General features: G+C 42.3%; 1 protein-coding gene across 1 annotated transcript in view; it reads left to right on the top strand.

Moving 5' to 3' along the window:
- Positions 1-250: 250 nt before the first annotated feature.
- LOC135227033 (MLX-interacting protein-like) overlaps positions 251-21835 on the top strand; it is a 233092-nt gene continuing 211507 nt past the window's right edge. The window contains exon 1 of the mRNA XM_064266822.1: positions 251-879. Within this exon, the coding sequence (XP_064122892.1) occupies positions 527-879 (353 nt within the window). The 5' untranslated portion in view covers positions 251-526. The remainder of the gene's footprint in view (positions 880-21835) is intronic.

The following is a 21835-nucleotide window of genomic DNA, read 5'->3' as shown; positions in this document are numbered from 1 at the left end:
TCAAGCGAAGTATTGGAAATCTAGCACTTCATACTTAAAGAGCCACAGAGGGAAAAAAAGTGCCGTGTTTTCGGCGCTGAGTGATGTTTTGGTGGTGGCAACACTGTCGTTCGTCCGGTGGCCCTCTGGGCAACAGACCTGGGGGCTGGGGCTGGCCTGGCTCCCTGACGGACCTTTAGTCTTCGTCGACAGTGCCAGCTGTGCGTGACAGTTCGTCGGGCGTTACCTCCGGGGAGGGGAGACGATGAAGGACGATCGGGATGTTATAGAGTGAAGTGGCGACGTCATTCGCGAGTATTTCAGGTCCCGTGAAGTGTCCAAAACGCTTTCGATGAGAGTGAAGTGATGATGAGAGATGTGCGATTTTGTTTGCTTTAGGCTCAGAAGGAGGCCTACCCGATTGGGGTTTCGAGATTTGGGGGTTTATCAATTGATAGTAGATCATTTTCTTGGCGCTGTCCGCCCCACGCTGTTGTCATTGGTGGGCGAAAATTATGCTTACGAGTCACGTTAGCAGTGGTTTAGAATGCGTATTAACGGCCCTATCATGATGACTGCAGACGCACCGGCTGGTGGCCCTAGTGTGGGTATGGGCATGGGGAGGAAAGAGGAGAAGGAGGTGATCCACTCGGGCCACTTCATGGTCTCCGACTTCGAGGCGGAGGCCCAAGACGACGAGGAGAACGTCCTGCTGGAGATCCCGGGAGATGACAACCTGGGCTCGAGCCCTGGGCAGGGAGGCGAGGTCACCTCCCACGGCGAGCCCTCCGTCATCACTTACGCCAAGAGGGGCAGCGCCTCCAACTTCGGCGGCTTCGAGACCTTCAGCATTGACAGCTCCCTCACCAAGCTCTTCAACGCCATGTCCATAGCGTACAGGTAGGTCGAGCTGAGACTCCTACTTGGCATTGGGTACTGGGTACCTAAGGTAGTAGGTACCTAGTCTAGTCTAGGCTGTCAGGATAGCATTTTTGTAGAATAGGGTAGATCAAGGGTACTTAGGTAGGTAGTATCTGCTGCGGCCTAGACTATGGCAGTTGCGGTTTTCCTATGCAGTTTTACTTACTGAACAAGAATTTTAAGTAGCCTAATAGCTATTTGTTATTTCTACAGTAGCAGTCCGCACGGACGGCAAGGAACGTAACCTCGGATACGGCATCCACTAGAGATTGGGGCGTCCAATGTATTTCGCCGTGTTTAGTACTGGCCCCTGGGCGGTTAATTACAGTCGTCCGAATAAATCTTACTACTTAAAATTCTTGTTCTGGAGGTAAAACTGCATAGAAAAACTGCAACTGCCATAGTCTAGGCCGCTGCGGATAAGTACCCTAGATCTACCTTTAATATTTATTTGGACGACTGTAATTAACCCCCCAGGGGCCAGTACTAAACACGGCGAAATACATTGGACAGCCCCCAATCCGTAGTGGCTGTCGTATCCGCGGTTACGTTCCTTGCAGTCCGTGAGGAACTATTCTTTAGAAATACTTGGGAGTTCCTATCGAATTAGGTAGGCTAGTAGTCGAAGGATAGGGTAGGTAGGTTAATAGGGTAGTTGGTTCTCCTACAGTTTGGGGTCCAGATTCACTGCTCCCTTGTTGTTACCTGTTGAAGTTTTCCTGCCAGTTTTCACTTTCTTCTTTGACACATCAGTAGACTAAAGTTAGTAGTAGCTACCTACAGGGTAAAATACCAAATGGTCGGCCTCTACCATAGCGTGACCACCTTCCCGAAAAAGCACTTTAACACGTCCTGTAACCCAGGGTAGACATTAGTATAGTGGTCAAGAGCCAACGTCCAGTTCACTGCATTACGTAACGTTACGGTCAGCTCACAGATTTGTCAAATAGCCTAGCCTATATTCATTAGATCATGGAAAACAATGAAATAATGAGCATTTTATCTTCCTCCAAGCAGAGATAGTAAAACAACAAAAGGAATAAAGGGGGAACATATAAACAAAAACAGGGGATGGCTACGGACCCATAAAATTTGAGAAAATTGTAAATCTGCTTATGTTAGCAGATAGGGTAAAATACCAAATGGCTGGCCTCTACTGTAGCACGACTAACTTCCTGTAAAAGTACTTCAACATGTCCTGTAACCCAAGATAGACATTTATGAAGAGCCAGTGTCCATCGAGCGAAACAACACCTCAAGACCTCTTACTTTCCTCTCAAAGTAAGTTTTTTCTCCCAAGTCACAAATTTAAAGGACCGATTAAATTTCCGATTTTTGCGAACGGTTGGTCGCGCTATGGTAGCGGCCAGCCATTCGGTATTTTACCCTATGCAAAAAGAATAAGCAGTTTATCTGCGTACAGAAGCAGATTTATGATTTTCTCAAATTCTGTTGGTTCATGTCCCCTGTTTTGTTTTGCCATTCCCCCCTTATTCCTTTTGGTGTTTTACAATCTGCTTCTGCAGGCAGTTAAACTGTTTACATTATGGCATTGTTGTCAATAATTCAATGAATATTTGATAAATCTGTGCACCTGATTGTAACTCCTTTACGTAGTGGCAGTAAAACTAGGACCTCCTTACACTGTAGGATTACTGGCTAGTCTGTTATGTCACAGGCTAGCTTACAGGTGGACAAAGCTATGGTTCAGCAAGTTGCCAGATTTTGTCATTTGTGCATTATATATCTTTAAATAGATTTCAGAATAAATCATATGTAAATAATAGGCTAAATACAGAAGTGTTGCTTCCCTAAGACTATCTATTCAACAGGAGTTTGTTATAAAGCTAGGATTATTTAGGTCTGGCAGTGGAATAGGCTAGTCTGTCTTACACCTCCTCCATTTACATGATTGATGATTACCTTGCCATAAAAATTATTCTTAGACTTCGAGGTCTTAAAGAACCTAAATCATCTTGGATCCAAAAATAAAATCACTAAGGCAGTAAGGCTCAAGTAGGCTGTCACTCAGTCTTAACACTTAATAGGGTAGATGACTGAGCGGCGACATAGCAACCACCTCTCCCAGAAATTCGCTGCCATGAGCATCAGTCAAGAGTTGTGGCCCATCCAGGCTGCAGAATGTGACTTCTATACTCCTCTCAAAGTAAGTGTTTTCTCCTAAATTATGAAATAACGGCATGATTCAAGTGCTTTTTCAGGAAGTGGCCGCATTCCGGGAGAGATGGCCGCTATGTTGCTGCTCGGTCATTTACCCCTAATGAATTTATCTAAAACATCCTCATTGTTAGTTTCATTACCAAGACTCAAGGTATGGTTACCAAGATTGCACAGCTTGCTTAGTAGGTTAATTGCCTCTGTAAGCCTGAGTAAAGGGCCACTGATGGTATAATTGTAGGCCTAAGTAAAGGGCCACTAATGGTATAATTGCAAAAACTTCTTTAAGCTATGTACTAAAGTCAAACCAAAATGTCGAGGCGGGTAACAGAACATTTTGGTCATTTTATTCTTAAGGAAGCCGACCTACTTAAACCTAAAACCCAACGGTAAACGCGGATTAAGCACACAGATGGAGTGTTTGCTCCGTATTTATCCTGGATTTTGTTTTCATTTCTTATAAATGCGATCTCGAGTAACCTTTGCGTGTGTGCTAAAATGGAATATGACAATAATCAGATGGCTTGACATTATGGCATTATTACAAGATCTATGATTATTATTTTCAAAAAACATACAAAGAAAGGAAAATCATTAAGAACGACCAAATTTACTCTTTCTTCTTTAGAAAACAAAGTGCAGTAAATGACAGATCTCAGGTAAAGTTATGAACAAGGGATTAACCTCAAGGCTCTGAGATTTAAAAGGAAAAATAGATCTGGCCCCACCCTAGTGATCTTAGAATCTTGAAACGACTTTTTCTATACTTTAATTAACATCTAAAATGATAGTCTATCAAAGAAACACAAAGGCAAGGTATGGTTGACCCTTTGCAGCATACAGATGTAAAGATTGGAAAAGAGATAACCTTTTATAATCTTTTAATTGCACTACCTATCCCAGAATAAGACTGCCTCCAAACTCCTTATAAGCCAAGTTAATCTTACTGAAAGATTTTATTGGTCATGTCTTTACAGGATTGAAATTCCAGCTTGCATGATTAGGATTTAATTAAGTCATTATACAGCCAGAAAATTTCTGGTCATTCATCCTCGGCTATGTACGTGGTCACTTACACGACTCACCCTGTGAAGAAAGTACTTAAAGTACTTACAGATGTGTTCTTCCTGCTTCAGAATGGAAAGAGCAGAAGAAACTGGGATGAGCCCTTGGCCGATGTGACGAGGGTTTACGATTGGGCACGTGAAGCTACCAGTACATATTCCAGATGTATGTCAATTATTTATGATAATTTATGATAAAGGAAAAAAAAAAGCAAAAAACGAAATGTGGGTGGAGGGACTGGTCTCGCACCATCCAGTACAGAACCTAATCCAGCTTTACTATACTGATGAGATTTTCCCCTTTCTACAAGGGAAAAAGACCTAAACTTTTAATTCAAATATGAAGCATTCTGATGACATCTCTCGTCATCCGCCACAACATTTTGATTCGACTATAGTGAGTGGTACTCATAAGTGTAATAATATAAATTTGCAGTATTTGTATATGTGGCCTGTTTGTTGATTATGATGCCCAATTGGTCAGTTTCCCTATTCTTGTTATTTTCATAGTCTGTGAAGTACATCCTCATCCTAACATACTTGTCTGATCTTACATGGGGAAGTATGTTTTACCTGATGTATTGTGATCCAAGAGAAATTACAGTAATTCATTGGAGAGGAAACATAAAATCTTTGGGTCAGGCTCGACTTCCAATCCACCTCTACTAACAGATGATGGCTGATTGGTTACTGGCCCTAGGGAAAAGGCTGAACTGCTTCATCAAGCTTTTGAAGCTGAGGATGTCCCTCTCCCAGATACTTGTCGTTGTGAACCTATTCTTGAAAAATTTGCATTTTGCTCTACAGATATCAAGAAAATTTATGATAATCTTGATAGCTGGGGTGAAGATCTTGGTGGTTTCTTCCCTTTATTTTTTAAGAAAGTTTCTAGGGCATTGTCTGCCAAGATTAGTCAATTTGATAGATTTTTATCCCGATGTTAAATCTTTGCATATGCGCACAAACTTAGTTATACAGTGCCTGTTCCAAGGAGTGGCATATCTGCAGACTGCAGGAACTACACACAGGCCAATCTCTATTCTCCCTGTGCTTTCCAGAGTTGCTGATAATCTTAAAATTTTCAAGCCTCTATACTATAAGTATGTGGAATCTAAAGGATTGTTAGCTGATAGTCTGTATGCATACAGGAGGCAGTGCCTGTGATGCTATTTTAGACTTGATGTGCCATTTGTAAGGGAACCTTGATAAGGGTTTTGAGTACATACAGAGTAATTCAGGTAGATTTTGGTGCTGCTTTTGATTTAGTAAATTGCAAAACACTTGTGTATAAACTTCAGAATCTTGGAGTGGGTGGTTATGTTTTAGGATTACTCCAAGATTTCCTTACAGGTAAGCAGCAACGAGTTGCTGTGAATGGGATCTTTAGTGAACCAAGACCTATTGTGTTTGGAGTTCGTGTTCTGTTCTTGGTCCACTGTTATTTTTTTGTATATACAAGAGATATGGTTGTTGGCCCGGAAAACAAGGTTGTTCAGTATGATGAAGATGCAACGCATTTGGGTGTAGTCAAGTCTCCACTTATGGGAAATGGAGCTGCCCTTAGCTGCAATTGAGACTTAGACTGGATCGGGGCATGGTGTAGTCAGTGGGATAAAAGGCTGAACGCCAGTAAAAGAAAAGCATATTGATTAGCAGATCTCATACAGATTTGCCACCCTATCCTCCTCTTCAGGTGGATAGAACTTTGCTGAATAAGTCTGAAGCGTTAACTATTCTAGGTGTTACATGAGAAACGTAATTAAAGTTTCGGCAAATGCTGTATGAAAGTTATGTTTTCTTCGTTAGGCCTCATATATTTATAACAGTGGTAAAATAAGTGCAACCTGTTGTATATCATTTGTCCATCCTTTACTAGAATATTTACTGTTCTACAGTGTGGTTGTGTGTGTCTGCCAGAGATTTCTCTCTTTTAGATGGAGTGGTTCATGGTGGTAGGTTTTTATTTCCTAAAATTAGGAGTCATGACTTGGACTATTGACTCGTAAGTTGTGTTTCAACAGAGATTGTTCACATTCACAGTTGATTCCTGATACCTTTTAACTGCTAAAAGCAACCAGATTCACTGAACAACAGCACCAATATGCAGTAAATGTTCCTTGCTGTCAAATTTCTCTGTTCCAGAAGTTAGTTATTCCTCACACTGTTGGACTGTGGGACAGCCTCCCAGAGGAAGTCGTCCAGTTGGAACTCCAGAAGTTCAAGCAAAAATACATTACTACCCTAATACTACATATAGTATACATATTCTCCATGCATTTTTATACATTTTTATATATTAATTTTTTTTCTTTTTTAATAAGTGGGAATTTTTCTTTCTCTATTCCCCTTTACTTCCTCTTACTTCTCCCTAATGAACACCATATTCGTTGGAAGCTTGACTTTCAAGTCAATTGCCCTTGTGGGCTTGTTCCATATGAATAGGGGTCATCTACCGAAATCGTTTCATATGAACAGGTTTCATGTAATGAATAATAATAATGAAGTATTTCAATTTGCTTAATTAAAATATTGTTTTGTTCCTTCAGAAATATAGACCATTGCCTCATGTGTAGGAGTGTCCCTCAGTGTGAGCTAGAATTGGTTCCTGAAACTTGGCAAAAAGTTAGTTAACTGGTAGATGACAGGATGAATGGGAGAACATCCATAATCGCCTGCCATTGCCAATCACTTTTTACTTCCAAGTACTGTAGTCTGTGGATGTCTATCTTGTCAGTTAGGCTTAGTTGTTCAAACCAACCCTATCGCTCTTATGTCTGTTGATGTTTGCATGTTTTTCGTTATAATTTGGAACAAACAAATAAAAGATATTGTAAGGAGTTGGAGTGCATATAGGTGGCTTCTTGTCTCATAACTGTTGACCCGCACAGTTTTTACAATTCCTGTAGGTTTAGGATCTGCAGTCCTCTCTCCCTTTACAAGGAGTGTATTGAGTGGTCTCATTTGCATTGAGAAAGTTTAATAGGAAGAGGGATAGGAAAAATTTGTGGGTTTCTTCAGTTAATTAAATCTCCCCATGACATTGCAAACCCATCTAATTCTTTCCTCCCTGCTCCTTCATTTGCTTGTAAGGCTCACCCACTTAATGGTGAGGGTATGTGCAGGAAGGTGGATGACTATATCCTTTTTTTCCTACACTAATACAAAGTTTCATTCTATACATAGGATGTAGCTTGTGAACACAGGCTGGAATGGCCGTTCAACTTTGACAATATCGTTGAATATATGTTGACAGGTAAGGGGAAGTAGTGCCCATCTGTCGGTATGCACTCCACTTTGCTTCCAGCCGCCATCATGTTTGGGTGTCTGTGTAGATTCTACCCAACTTACTTTGCTTATCTGTACTGTGAATATTTTTCATTGCTTTGTATAATTTTTTTTTTTTTTTTTTTTTTTTGCTGATTGCTTAATGAATGAAGATAGTGAGCCAAACCCTTCAATAATTTCAGCTTTCTACCTCACAAGGAAACCTCAGTTTTGAGGTGCATCCCAGGGAAGGACAGGCCTCACAAAAGGTTCCCATCCTTCATAAAAGTGGACCCCTCACTCCCTCTGTGCCTCCTACAGGAGGCATGAGTGTAATCACAGTAGTCCACACACAGAGTGCCATGTTTGACCGTCTGAACAGTGGATGAGATTTGCTAGGGAGAAGAAGAGAGAGAAGGGCTCTCCAGCATCATCAGATTGTAATGCATACTTTGCCAGTGGTACCAAGAGTCATCATTGGTATGATTCTTCCACCTGCCAAAGTCCCCCCCAACTGTTGCTACTCCTACTGAATGTTTGGTTGATAGCCTTCGAAGGGGGAAGTATGCCTATTCTGGCATCTCATCTGAGGTGGGTCCTGTAAATGTTCTGAGGAATTTCCTCTAGAGGGTGCTGTGGAAAGACAAGCAGCTAAGGCAGTTGTGGCCCTCCCTAGGCAATCTCAGGTGAGCCCAATGTTTTCTTCTCTCCTTGACTATTCTGAAGCAAGTAAGATTTGTTGAACTGTCATACTTCTATAGTTGACCATTATGACTTTCATGTTCATGGTCTTCACTTGCCAAGAGTAGGAGAATACCTGTCATGCCATTGGGCAGTGTGACAAGAGATAAGGGATGCCTACTCAAGCTAGGGATTGTTTTAAACTAGGAGAAGTTGGATGTCAGACGAGAGCATCAGGCAAAGTACCTGGGTATAATGTGTCAGAACGCTTGATCAAGGAGGTGATAACGCAGTTCCTTTCTCAGCAGAAGCAACCATCACAGCTTTGGCAGTCATCCCCATTGGTCAATTGTCATATCTGTAGAAGTTTTGCTTTGCAACTGATGATTTCACCTACACTTGCTTTCAGTGTATCTGAACAGCACTTGTTAGTACTGGGACAATCTCACCTGAGCTCGTACCCTTAAGCTGGGAGATTGGATAGGATCTTGTTTGGTGGCTGCAAGACAGGAACATTCTCTCAGGAGTACAGTCAGCCCCTACCTCTTCGCAGTTCTGGATTTGTAGCTTCGCCTATTCACAGATTTTTTGTGTGGAACATATATCCACATTATTTGTGGAAAATTTGCCTATACATTGGTCCCCCCGTTTCATGGAGTATGCGTACCAGCCCCCCCCCCCCCCCCCCCGTGAATAGTTAGAATCCATGAATGTTTGGAACCCCTATAAAAACGCTAAAAAACAGCCTATTTTGTTAGTTTAAAACTCAAGAAAAACCACTATAAACATTTTCATACTGGTTTTTTTTATTAGTTTTATCACAAAAAGTTCATTTTATTATGAAATTGATAAAAAAAAAAACAGAATTTGTGGATATTTCTCATAGAAAAATACAGCGAGTGCGCTAATTTTCTGTGAATAATGCAGGGAAACGTTCCTGAGAGAAATCCGCAAATCCGGGGAGAAACGCGAATAAGGGGGGTCCACGTATGTTGGAATTTTTCATGGGAAAATTAGATATTCACATAATTTCTGTATTTTGACTACTTTTGTGACTAAATTAATTTTTCATGATGAAACTATTAAAAAGAGGCATGTATAAAGTGTTTTTAGAAGGGGTTTTTTGGTTTATGAACTATCAAAGTAGGCAGTTATAAGCATTTTTAGAGTAGTGTAAAGTATTTACGGATTTTAGTTTTTTATTTTTTTTTGGGGGGGGGGTGTTTGTGGTCCCTATCCCCAGCAAATCCTGGTTGTTGACTGTAACACTGAACTCTCCACCTTTTGAGTTGCAAATGTTCACAGATGCTTTGAAGGATGGTTGGGCCAAATGTAAACTGAAAATTTGTATCAAGTTTTTGTGGCAGAAGTTGAAACCTTGACTGCCCCACTAACATTCGGTGGAATACAACAGCATCGCTAATGTACTGCAATTTTTCCAGGGAGCGTCTGATGGATCCTTTGGGTATGTTGAGTGACAACACTACATTGTCTTGTGTTGCCAGCAGTAGGGGTGATTTGCCTTTCCTGTCAGTTGGCAAAGCACGAGTGGTCAGGTGTTCGTGGCAGATTAGCTCAGTCACTGGGAACAGTGTTCCCTACACCCTCGTATTGCAAAGAAAGGAACATTTCAGATTTTGGGAAAATGATGATTGACTTTTTTGGCCATAGCCTAAACAGGAAGCTTGTGGGGGTTCTGCTTTCCCCTTTTCTATCCTGGGTATGTTATGGAAGATGCCTTTCAAACATTCCTAGGACAGTCCTGGACATTATGCCTATTTACTGTTCAGCTTCATCTCCCTTTTTATCAGCTATGTAAGTCTTGCTCATTGGGGTTTTCAGGATGAATCTTGTGGCCCCTCTTGCTGCACGCAATTAATGGTGTCTCAGTATCTTGGCCAAGGTACAAAGAGATTCTCCCATGGCCCACTTCTCTTTGTCAGTCCACATTCTTAGGTGCCATGAGGTGATAGTCCCTTCAAGTACACACTTCAAGGTTATTCAGCAGATCCTGTGAGCGGGCTTTTCTTTCAGCGCCGTAGGGAGATATGTCGGGTTACCTCCATTGTTCCTGCAAACATGTTCCAAGGAAAGTGGGTCATCTTTTTTATTAGTGTGGTAGAAGTGGTCTCTCCAATTGGAACATCTGTTAAGTTGATTACAATGTTGCAGTATACCTTCATTGGGACAAGCTCCTCTTAGTCTCAGTGGTGAAAGGCTTTCACTCAGCCTTGAATCCAGTATTTAGATGGAAGGGTATGACTCTTCTTTGGTCGTAAGCAGCTTTGTGCAGTCTGGTTCCTTGCAGTAATCTACTTCCAGTATTGATGTGACTTATTCCTTCTACAGCCTATCCCAGGTACAGTTGAACCTGTGGGGGAAAGCTTTGGACAGAGAGCTTGCACTCCAAGACACACTTCTGCTAGCCTTAGCCTCTGCAAAGCTTAATTATGGTGTTGCATAACTTCTCATATCTTGTCCAGCACTCAGGGGTTGAAAATTTTTTCATTCCTGTATATTTTGTGTTTTTGTTTGGGGTGAAATCTCTTCACCATTAGTCTTAGTTGAGAGATACAAAGTTTCTCATCCCCTTCCTCCAAGACTTCATTGGTGGTGAGCCAGACAAAATAATGCTGTGTCTGGTTGTGAAGAAAATAGTAGGTATATTTAAAAGGAACAGAAAGGTCAATGACCCCTTAGTTAGTTTTGGCAGGTTTAAGGTGTCCTTCTGACTGGGTAGTGTTGGAACAAGCTTTTTGATTCTTCAAGGGATTGTCAGAGGTTGTACAGTTTAGGTGAGAGCTCACAAAATTAGGCATGGGATTTGTCATTTAGCCTTTTAGAGAACTTTCTTTTTGTTTTTCAAGTATTGAGGATAAGGGGTGTGGAACCATCTGATCTATTCAGCTTGTTCATGGTGTTTTTTTGAGCCAGCTGAACATTCTAATCTATGGACCAGACAGTTCCCCTGTTGGTCTGTGTGGGTATGGGGGCAAGTTCTTTGCCTGATGTTTGACAGAACTGACAAGGATTCTGTTTTTACTGGAGGACACAGAGACTACACTTTTGCAGTAGACTTGCCAGTCTTTTGAAACTAATGAACAACCTCCCTTTGGAGACCATCAGTAGTTACTTCCTTTTCATGTATGACACTTTACCTGCAGGTATATATATACTATATTCTCTGTTCGCACTGGCAGAATTTTCAAAACTCGCGGCAACCGCTAGATCACTGGTAGTTCAGGTGATCCCCCGCCACCCCGCTCCCGTGGCGCTGGTGCTCGGAATCATTCCCATTTTCCCGGTCGTCAGATTTTTTTCCTGCCACTGAACCGGCAACATCGTTGTTTTTGGGTTCCTGCTAGAATTCGAAACTCGTTAGCTGACTTTCGCTGTACTGGAATGGTTTTATTGGGTATCGTATTGGAAAGTTTTGGATTGGCAATCGCGATTGGAAGTTTTAGAATGTCTGATTCTGTATAGTATTTCGAGGTGTGTATGAAAGAATGGGTTTGTAAGGTGAGAACTACCGAAAAGCTTCGGTAGACCCTCACACACTATGTAAGAATTGTAGAGAGGTTTTTGTGTACTGGGACAATAGATGTAATGAGTGTGAAAGTTTAAATGGAAAAGAATGGAAAAGACTTTCACCAAATAAAATGTTTGAGAAGACTTGAAAAGGATTTTTTTAGTAATTAAGATCGGTGTCTCGGAGTGAGAGGTCAGGTTCTTCTAGTAAGGCCTTGAATAATTCTGTTATTTCTCCCCTTCTTCCCAAGTAGAAGTTGTTAATCCTTCTCCTCAGGTCTCTCCTGCGCCCGCTGCTGTTTCTGAGGATACTAATATTGTGAAAGTGTTTGCCGCCCTTGCGTCAATGGGCGATCAAATTCAGCGTCTTACAGACAAATTGGGGGTACGATTGAAAGTGTCAGTGTAGTGGAGGGGCCGGCTGATCGTCTCACTCATCGTGCTCCTAGACCTAGACCTCTGCCAAGCTCCCAGACCCAAGGGAGAAAGGCATGTCGACAGTCGAAGGGAGGCGAGAGGGGTTCCCTTACGATCAGTCGTCCCTTCAGGCAGTCCTGTTGCGTCCCAGGCTGCAGCAGTGCGCCCCATAGAAAAGGCGACACTGGGAGTGTCTTTCCTCGACAGATAGTGCTGCGTCAGGGGCAGGTATGGACGTTATGCGGAAGTTTCGCGTCCTCTGAAGAGGACGCATAGACCTACGTCTTCTCAAGATGAGCGGTTACCCGCAAGAACAGTGGAGTATTCCCGAGATTTTCTCTTCTAGTGATGAGGAAGAGGTGGTTCCGAATTAAAAGGAGGAGATCCTTTAAGTCAAGACAAGACGCAAGACCTCATGTGTAGACAGGTTCTCGGGATAGGAGCTCTCCTTCGGAATACGGAGCAAAGTCTCTCCGATATCTTCCCCTTATCGTAGAACTCAAGATCGAGTTTCTCGTGTTGAGGATCCGTCTCGTCTTTGTTCTCCGCTTGCTCAGACTTCACGCCAGGAAGCAGAGACTAGGAAAACTTCCTTGAAGAGATGCAAGGAAGTTAGCCGATTTGGTTAAATCGTGGGGAACATCGGAACTTCCTCCTACAAGGCTAAGGACGCATCTCTCCCAGTCAAGTCGTCTAAGAGGACGCATGATGGTTTTGGCCGCCTTCTCGTCAAGCTTCCGGAGTCTCGGGTAGGACGCAGTTACGGGAGCGGACGCAGGACGCAAGTTAAGAGAACAGGAAGCAGGACGCAATGTTTTCGGAGCAGGACGCAGGACGCAAGCTTCCGGAACAGGACGCAAGGACGCAACCTCGAGCTCAGAAGGACGCAGGACGCAGGCGGCCAGGAGCAGGTTTTCTTCACGTGAGGTGGAGAAGATTTTCTGCAGCAAGACCTGGGTTTACAGGATGTCTTCGGCAGAAGAGGGAAATAGAAGACTTTAGAATCTGTAGGAAGAAAAAAGAAGATGAAGCACCTTCGTCAGATAATAGGAAATTGACGAATTGCCTTCTTTCACTTTTTGGAAGGGGGGATTTTCAGCTGCAGCTCCGACATCACCCCCTTCTTCATTCTCCAAGAATAAAACTCCGAGAAAGTCCTCGTTTTTTGAAGATGAAGTTTTCGATTACGGCTAAGAAGGGCCTCTTCAAAGAATTGATACTGTTGAAGGAAAAGAGGGGGAAGCGGCAAGACTGTGTTCTCTTTCCCTCCTGCCAAATTGGCATCGAAGTCCGGGAATTTGGGTATGCAACAGGGGAATCTCGGCCTGGGAGTGCCTGCCATCCTCCCAGGGGGATTTTTCCAACATTGTGGACAGTTCCCGCAGACATGCCTTGAATTCGGCCAAAAGTGTGTGTTCTCCATCAGAATTAGATCATCTCTTTGAAAGGGATTTTTTTTCCGGACCTTCGAGGTTTTTAATTTCTGGATGGTCCTTGGGAGCTCTGGGACGAACAGTGGGAAGATAATGAAGCAACGGCTTCTCAACTCCCAAGCAGTATTATGTCCTGCATGGACAAAGCCTTAAGGGATGAGCGAATGAATTGGCATCTCTTTTCACCGCAGGAGTTTTAAAGAAAAGGTCCACTCCTATGCTCTTTTGCTGCTAAGGGCGTTTCTAACGCCCAGAAATCCGAATTGCTTTTTCCCCACTTTCGGAGGCAATTGTTTCCTGGCGGATATTATCAAGGATATTTCGCTTTCCCTAACTCAGAAAGGCGACGCAGGATCTGTTAACTTCCTCGGTAAAGGAAAATTTTTTACCCAACAAGGTAGTTAAGAAGACTCCTAAGGATCAAGGCAAGCTAGTCAGCCCTTTCGAGGCAAGTCCCTTTTCTCGTCCGGCTTCAGAGCAGAAGACTCCGTCAAGAGGGGTTTCGAAACCCAGTACTAAACAATGAACAGCAAGTCCTTCAGACATCAGTAGGTGCCAGACTCCAGAAGTTTTTGGGAGATTTTGGCAAGAAAAGGAGCAGATCCTTGGGTAGTCAAGGTGGCCCAAAGAGGTTACAAGATCCCTTTTCTAAAGAGACGCCTCTTGCGACATCCGCCAAGAGAGCTGGGGGAGCTCACTACAGCGATCCAGGGAAAACAAGAAGCACTACAAGAACAAGTTCTTTCTATGCTCAAGAAAGGAGCAATAGAACCTGTTTTCCTGGATCACTTATCTCCGGGATTTTACAACCGGCTTGTTTTTAGTAGCAAAATCCTCGGGGGGATGGAGACCAGTACTGGGACGTAAGTCAACTCAATTTATTTGTGGAAGAAAACAAAATTTACGATGGAGAACGACCGATTCAGTACTGGCAGCGGTACGTCCAGGGGACTGGATGGTCACCCTGGACTTTCAAGACATATTTTTCATATCCCAATTCATGCAAGATACAGGAAGTACCTGAGATTTGTGATCCCAGAACAGGGTTTGTTCAGTTTTCAAAGCCCTCTGTTTTTGACTGTGCACAGCCCCACAAGTTTTTTACAAGAGTTGATGGCGAGCGTGGCGAAGTGGCTACACATTCTAGGAAATAAAGAGTGTCTCTATACCTGGACGATTGGCTCTAAGAGCCCAATCAGAAAGCAATGTCTGGAGGACTTAGAAATGACTTTAACATTAACGAAAGAGTTAGGGTTGATGGTGAACTTAGAAAAGTCGAATAATGAAAACCCCAGTCAGGAACTAGTTTATTTGGGGGATTCTGATCTCCTCAGTGACTTTTCGGGCTTTTTCCGTTCTCCCAAACAGACAAGATCTGTGCATCCGGAAAGTGCAAGGCCTTTCTAGAGAAAGAACAATGTTCAGGCACGAGAGTGGATGAGCTTACTGGGACACCCTCGTCCCTGGAACGGGTTTCGTTTCTCTAGGAAGGCTTCACATGAGACCCCTACAAATTTTTTGAACCAAGTCTGGCCAAGAAAATCGCAACCAGATTCCCTTCCTGTTTTTTCGAATTCCTCGCATGAATCAAAAAGAGGAGTTAAAGTGGTGGCTAAACTCCGGGGAAGTTAGCAAAGGGAGCGTCTCTCAGCAAAAGAACCCCGACCATGTATTGTTTTCTCAGACGCCTCCGGACGCAGGCTGGGGAGCGACTCTCGGACTTTTCAAGAAGTCTCAGGTCGTTGGAGCAAGGAGGAAACGGCTTGGCATATAAACAGGAAGGAACTGATGGCGATTTTCTTGGCCTTGAAGGAGTTCAACGCGGTGATTATTTTCGCAACAAGGTGGTACAAGTCAACGCGGACAATACCACAGCTTTGGCGTACATCCGCAAACAAGGAGGACACATTCATCTCTCTTTGCAAGTTGGCGGAGGAATCCTTCTTTGGGCAGAGAAGGAAAACGTAACCCTTCTCACCAGATTCATTCAAGGGGGAGAAGAAATTGTGAGCGGACCTGTTGAGCAGGGAAGGTCAACTTCTATCACAGAATGGTGGACGCTTCATTTAGAAGTATGCCAGAGTCTGTGGAATTATGGGGTCCCCCCCGCCCAGTGGTAGACTTGTTTTTTGCGACAGGCAATACGAAGAGATTGACGACGTATTGCTCTCCATCCCAGACCGTCAGCAGTCGCAGTAGACGCCCTTTCTTCTAGATTGGACGGGGCTAGACGTCTACGCCTTTCCCCCGTTCAAGATATTAGGGAAGGTTTGAAGAAATTCAGGGAGAGTCAAGGGACAAGAATGACTCTCATAGCTCCATACTGGCCGGGCCCCGAGATTGGTTCACAGAGGGTACTGGAATGGACAATAGATGTACCAAGGACACTTCCAGCAAGAGGTAGATCTACTCAAACAGCCTCACTTCAACCAGGTACCACAAGAACACCCTCGCTCTGGGTCTGACTGCGTTTTCGACCTATCGAAAAAGACTTTTGTCAGAGCGAGGGGGGTTTTCTAGAGAGGCGGGCCAGAGCGGTGGCCGGAGCTAAGAAGAGCCTCTACTATTAAGTTTGTACAAGGCGAAGTGGGGAATCTTCGCAAGTGGTGCAAGAGTCGGAAGATTTTTTCTTCATCCAGTACCTCTGTGACCCAAATTGCGAGTTTCCTTTTATACTTAAAGAAGGAAATAAAATTGTCAACTCAGACGATTAAAGGGTTATCGGAGTATGTTGGCTTCTGTATTTAGACATAGAGGTCCTAGATATTACAAATAATCTAGATCTGAGAGACCTCATAAGGTCCTTTGCAAACAAGGAGGAGCCCCATACAGAGCGCCTTCCTGGAATCTCGATGTGGTCCTGAAATTTTAGGAACTAGTAAGTTTGAACCGATGGGATCAAGCTTCGTTGAGAGATATCACAAAAAAGACCATCTTTTTGGTGGCTTGGCCACGCTAAAAAAGGGTGAGTGAGCTGCAAGCAATTAGCAAAACATATTGGTTGGAACATGACAAAGCGGTTTGCTCTTTTCAGGAGGGTTTCTTAGCCAAGAACGAGAATCCAGCTCATCCATGGCCCCAAGGTCATTTGAAATTATGGTTTTCTTTCGATCTAGTAGGACAGGAACAAGAGATAGTTTCTTTGTCCGTAAGGGCATTGCGCTATTATTTGGATAAAACCAGTAAGATTAGAGGAACTTCAGAATCACTGTGGTGCTTTCCTGTGAAGGACCCCTAGCAGAGCAATGACCAAAAAAGGCTATTGCCTTTTTCCTTAGGGACTAATTAAAGAATCTCATATGTTCTGGCCAAGAAGAAAAATTCGGCATCCTTAAGGTTAAAGGCACACGAAGCGAGAGCAGTAGCTACTTCGTGTGGCTTTTAAAAAGAATATGGCCCTCAAAGATATCATTGAAACGACGTTTGGAGGACCTAATTCAGTGTGCAAGTCATTACCTTAGAAACGTTCAAAACAACCGTTTGACAATTGTCAAACGTTGGGTCCATATGTATGCCTCAGGAGCAGTATTGGGCAAAGGATTTTCCACCCCATAACTACTAACATGCTAGGTATTTTAATGAAATTGGTGTTGTTTTACGGTTGTCTTAAGAGGGTGATTTCCTCTTCAGTCTGTGAAGTGTAGTGTGTTAGGTTAGTGTTGTGTGTGGTTCATTTGTCTAACTTATCCTAGCCATGAATGCCCGTGGTAAGAGAGGGCTAGGGTTTCCTGTCAACAAATTGGTCCGTCCGTTGTCAGACCCTTGTATTTAGCTTCATCACTAATAGGTCACGTCCTAGTTGGAAGCTACTAAGGCTTAGCAGGCTAAGAGGCAGGAATGCTGAAGTCAGCTACCTTAGCAGGTAAGGAATCTAAGAGTAAATTTTTAAATTTTAAAAATTTTAAAAACTCTTACAATGGTTTGCTGTCTTTTGACCCACCTCCAAATTTGGTTTGTCATCAGCTATATATATACCCTGCCAGGTAGTGTCATACTGAAAATGATGTTATTATGATATAACAAAGTTTCATGTATACTTACCTGGCAGGTATATATAATTAAATTCCCACCCACCTCCCCTCAGGCCGACAGGGTTCGAGAGAGAAAAATCTGACGAAAATGGGATGATTCCGAGCACCACGCACGGGAGCGGGGGTGGCGATCACCTGAACTACAGTGATCTAGCGGTGGTGCCGCGAGTTTTGAAATTCTGCCATGTGCGAACAGAGAATATAGCTATATATATACCTGCCAGGTAAGTATACATGGAAACTTTGTTATATCTAAATAACAATCATTTTCTGCAATTAGTCTCATGGCCTCTTCAGGCTGCCTTGTAGCTCATAGTGTGGTTGAACATGGTAGACTTCACTTTTAAAGGTGTTTCATCCAAAGATGAGAAAGAGAAGGCAAATTTTTGGGAGTTCACTAGTGTTAGGAGGAAAACTGCTGACTCCTTTCTTACTAAAGAGCAAACTTGTAGGTGAACTGAGAAGACAGGATATGGTTTTTGTCCCTATAGTATTTGGCAAGTTTCAATGGAAAAAAGACAAACACTACAGAACAGGATAGTGTGGGTTTTTATTGTTACTCCTCCAAAGATATCTAGCTCCATGATGCTGATTCGTTGTGCTGTTTTTTTCAAAACTTATCCCCTTACACTAGTGTTTCGTTTGAACATTTTAAGTACTACTTGCAAGTTACAAGTTAAGACTGATCTTATGCCAAAAGGAAAAGCCTCTTTATGACAGGTGAATTAGGGTTATACCCCCACTCACCCCTTATAACCACAGTTACTGCCTTGCAACCAAATTCCAATAAACATTCCAGCTAGTGAAGTGTATACCTCTACATATACTGGAAAGTATTGATATATATGAAGGCAAAAATATGGATTACTGTATACTGTCTTTTATATGGATCTACAAATTGCAAAGCTGATCGTAATTACCATAACTAGTGGCAAACCAGTGAAAGGTAAATAAGTAAAGGATTTTTTTCCAATTTTATTCTCAATAGACAGTGATTACGTGTCTGCAATTGCAAAACTCTCAATCTGGCACATGGAGCTTCAAGCATTGTAGTGCATTAGAAAATTATTATATCAAAACCAAAATTTAATGATCATTAGGGTAACATTTTGGTGAATATAAAAAGCATATAGTACAGTACTAAAATCATATTCAGGTAACTGGGTGAGTTGCTCATCCACTGTGCCCCCAAGTTTGGAAGACATTCAAGGTAACTGTTCGTGAATAACCTGAGAAAATTGATAAGTACATTTTAAAGTGCTGCAGTGTACACACAAAAAATAAAATGAGCTGATAAGTGGAATGGTTATTGACAGCTGTAAAATGTAAAAATAGATAGCATTGGGAGGTTGACGCTAGATATCAATTGATGATCTTGTTGCCAAATGAGTACTGAGGCTTAAGTAGTATCTGGTACAACTTAAGTAACATCCAAAATGGCAGGGAGCTTTATTTGTCATGATTGCTGGTCAGGAAGATTAGCTGTTGGTGCCTTACTGCAGCGCCTTCTGTGTTGTGAGTGAGTAGTCGTGCCACCTTGTAGGGCAGTTGGTATGGCTTGGTGGTTCTGTTGTATGTGGGATCAAGTGGGTTATTTATTGCCTAGTGAGACAGTAACAGCCTAAGCTTTCATATGCTCATGACGTTCCAGGGTTATAACGCTTTTCAATTATATTTATCAGAAATTATTTTCAGGTTTATGACGCATGTTCCAGGATTCAACACTTACAACGCCAATCTGGCAGAAGAAATATAACTCCAAAAATATAAAATAATAAATATTTGAAGGTTTTTTTTAATGAAAAATGTTATAAGAATGCAGTTTACGTAGTTTTTAAATGCACCCAAAGCATTAAAAGTGAGGTTTTCTTGGGATTTTTTACAATGTTCCGTCTTACGACGATTTTCGGCTAATGACGTGTCTCAAGAACGGAACCCCCGTCGTAACCCGGGGACTACCTGTATTACTTTCACTTGGGTGGTTTAGTTGTCTGAAATCAGTAGGCTTGTGTTGGTCAGCCATATTGAGAGAAGAATTTGATAGCAAGAGTGGAGAGGAGGGTGATCCAGATTCTGCTGGCTTCATTCAAGTTCTTTCTGTCAGTTGTAAGTTTTTGTCACCTTGGATTCTGATGAATTTCCTCCTGAGAAAACTACCATCTACTGACTGCATCATGTCTAATTTTCTGTTTTAGTGTTATATTAGTTATGAGTCACCTTGGTACTAAAGTTGCTGTTTGGAAAGTCTGTTAATGAGAGAGTGTTACACTTTCACATCCCCCTGTGGTTCTCTCAATAATGGTCAGTTTCATTACCTGTCAGATATATACATAGCTAAGACTCTGTCGTCCCAGCTATGTATATATCTGCCAGGTAAGTATGTATGAAACTTTATTGTATTATAACAATATCATTTTGAATATCTGTCAACAATTACCAGTCAGTTGTGTTATAAGGATACATATCCTTGTCCCTCATAGGGGGATAGTGCCATCAGTGCACCTCATGTGGTTGCACTGTAGGCATCACTGTGGCCCCTAAATTTACGATCCTTTTCATTCCTCTTACTGTACCTCAGTTCATATTCGCTCAATCTTATTTTCCAATCTCTCCTAACAATTGATTTCATGGGTGCAATTGCGAGGTTTTCCTCCTGTGATGTCTCAAACCATGCTTGGCCTTTGGCATAAATTCTATATATGCTACAAATATTTGTTATTTATATGGTTATACCTTTGGCAAAAATGTATCTGGTCATTGATTCTTGGTAACAAACTTAGTTCATAGGTGGGGTAGGGTTGCACATTTTTGGTTTTGGAAGGCTTGCTAATGACTTGTGAAACATTTTACAGAGAATTTTAGGTTTGAATGTTGAAACTTAGGCTTATTTGTTTTGGTTAACTTTTGACTTTAGTATGAAAAAAAAAATTTTTGCTTGATATATTTTTTAAGATCAGCTTGGATACCTGGGTGTGCTCAATTTTGTGTTAAAATTCATATTACTTTTGACTGTTGCCCACATTCATTTTGCACTGCTTGCATAGCTTAGGAATGTATACCATCCTTGAACGGCATCATTTGATTCTTGGTTCCGTGTGCAGCAAGTACAGGTTGGAGTGGAAGACGGAAAAGTATCTGTTGCGAAGGTTTTTTGTACTTCTTCTTCCTGTTCTGTGGGTCTATATGTCTTCTCAGCTTCCTTTGCCAGGCTGTGTTTTTATGTTATGGACTCTTAAGATTAAGATTTCAACAGGGGACAAACCAGCTGCTGAAAACATTTTGGTATTTGAGTGAAGTCTACCCTTCTTTATGCCTCACTGTCACATATGGCATTTGCCAAAAGTTTTCCTCTTGCATTGTCAGGGTGGACCCCATTTCTTTTTTGCTGGTTTCCATCACCAAGACCATGTATACTGCAGTATTGAACATTCCTGCTGTTTTTGCTGCCCCAGCAACCCCTCATCCTGTCGTTTTTGTGGGTATTATCTTTTGACTTTGTCCTTGGTGTCCTCAGCTGACATGGAAGAGGACAGAGAGGCCAGTAGTTGTAGAAGGTTGCAGAATTGCTGCTATGCTTTATCTCCATCCTTTTCCTCCTCTTAATGCTCTCCTCATCTATCTATTAATGGATTTGGAGGAGACATAGGAAGAATGCCTGTAAGACTGACCTGCAACTGTTTGCAGGGGCTGGAGATTGTGGTCAGTGCAGGTGGATTATGAAAAACATGGAATTGTTATAGTATACATGTATGGGCCCAAATCTTCAGGCATATGATTTGCAACCACATCACCCAACAAAAGATACAATTTTATTGTAGTGTCTTACCGAACAATTATAGAGCCGTGATTTCCACGAGCGGCCGGATACTAAATTCAAATTTAGCGCGTCGGCGTCGCCAACATATGGTGGTGATGACGTCATCTCCCTCCACTCGCGAGAACCAGGTACAACTGCCCAGGTGAATCCAATTCTTTTCCTGCCGGCGTCCGGTGAACATCGGTGGTCGGTGCGGTTGGATAACTTTGCTTCGCTTTTTTCTTGTGGATTTGATCTTCGGAATTGGTGAAGTACTCTTTTTTGGCGTTGTTGTTATTTTGCTTTTATTTAGGCGTTGCCATGTCGGATTCTAGTCCGTCGGGAGTTAGGTTTTGCATCTCAGGATGTAAAACTAGATTATCCAAGCTAGAGTATGATTCTCACACTAAATGTGTTAAGTGTAGGGGACAGGTTTGTTCAGCAGATCGAACATGTAACGAGTGTAGTGATTGGACTGATTCTCAATGGAAGTTTTTTAGTTCATACTCGGAGAAATTAGCTAAAAAAGACAGAATTAGAAAA

This window comes from Macrobrachium nipponense, chromosome 15 (assembly GCF_015104395.2).
Source record: "Macrobrachium nipponense isolate FS-2020 chromosome 15, ASM1510439v2, whole genome shotgun sequence".
Lineage (NCBI taxonomy): Eukaryota > Metazoa > Arthropoda > Malacostraca > Decapoda > Palaemonidae > Macrobrachium > Macrobrachium nipponense.
Note: the sequence above shows the minus strand (reverse complement) of the source record. Positions and strands in the feature narration are given on the sequence as shown.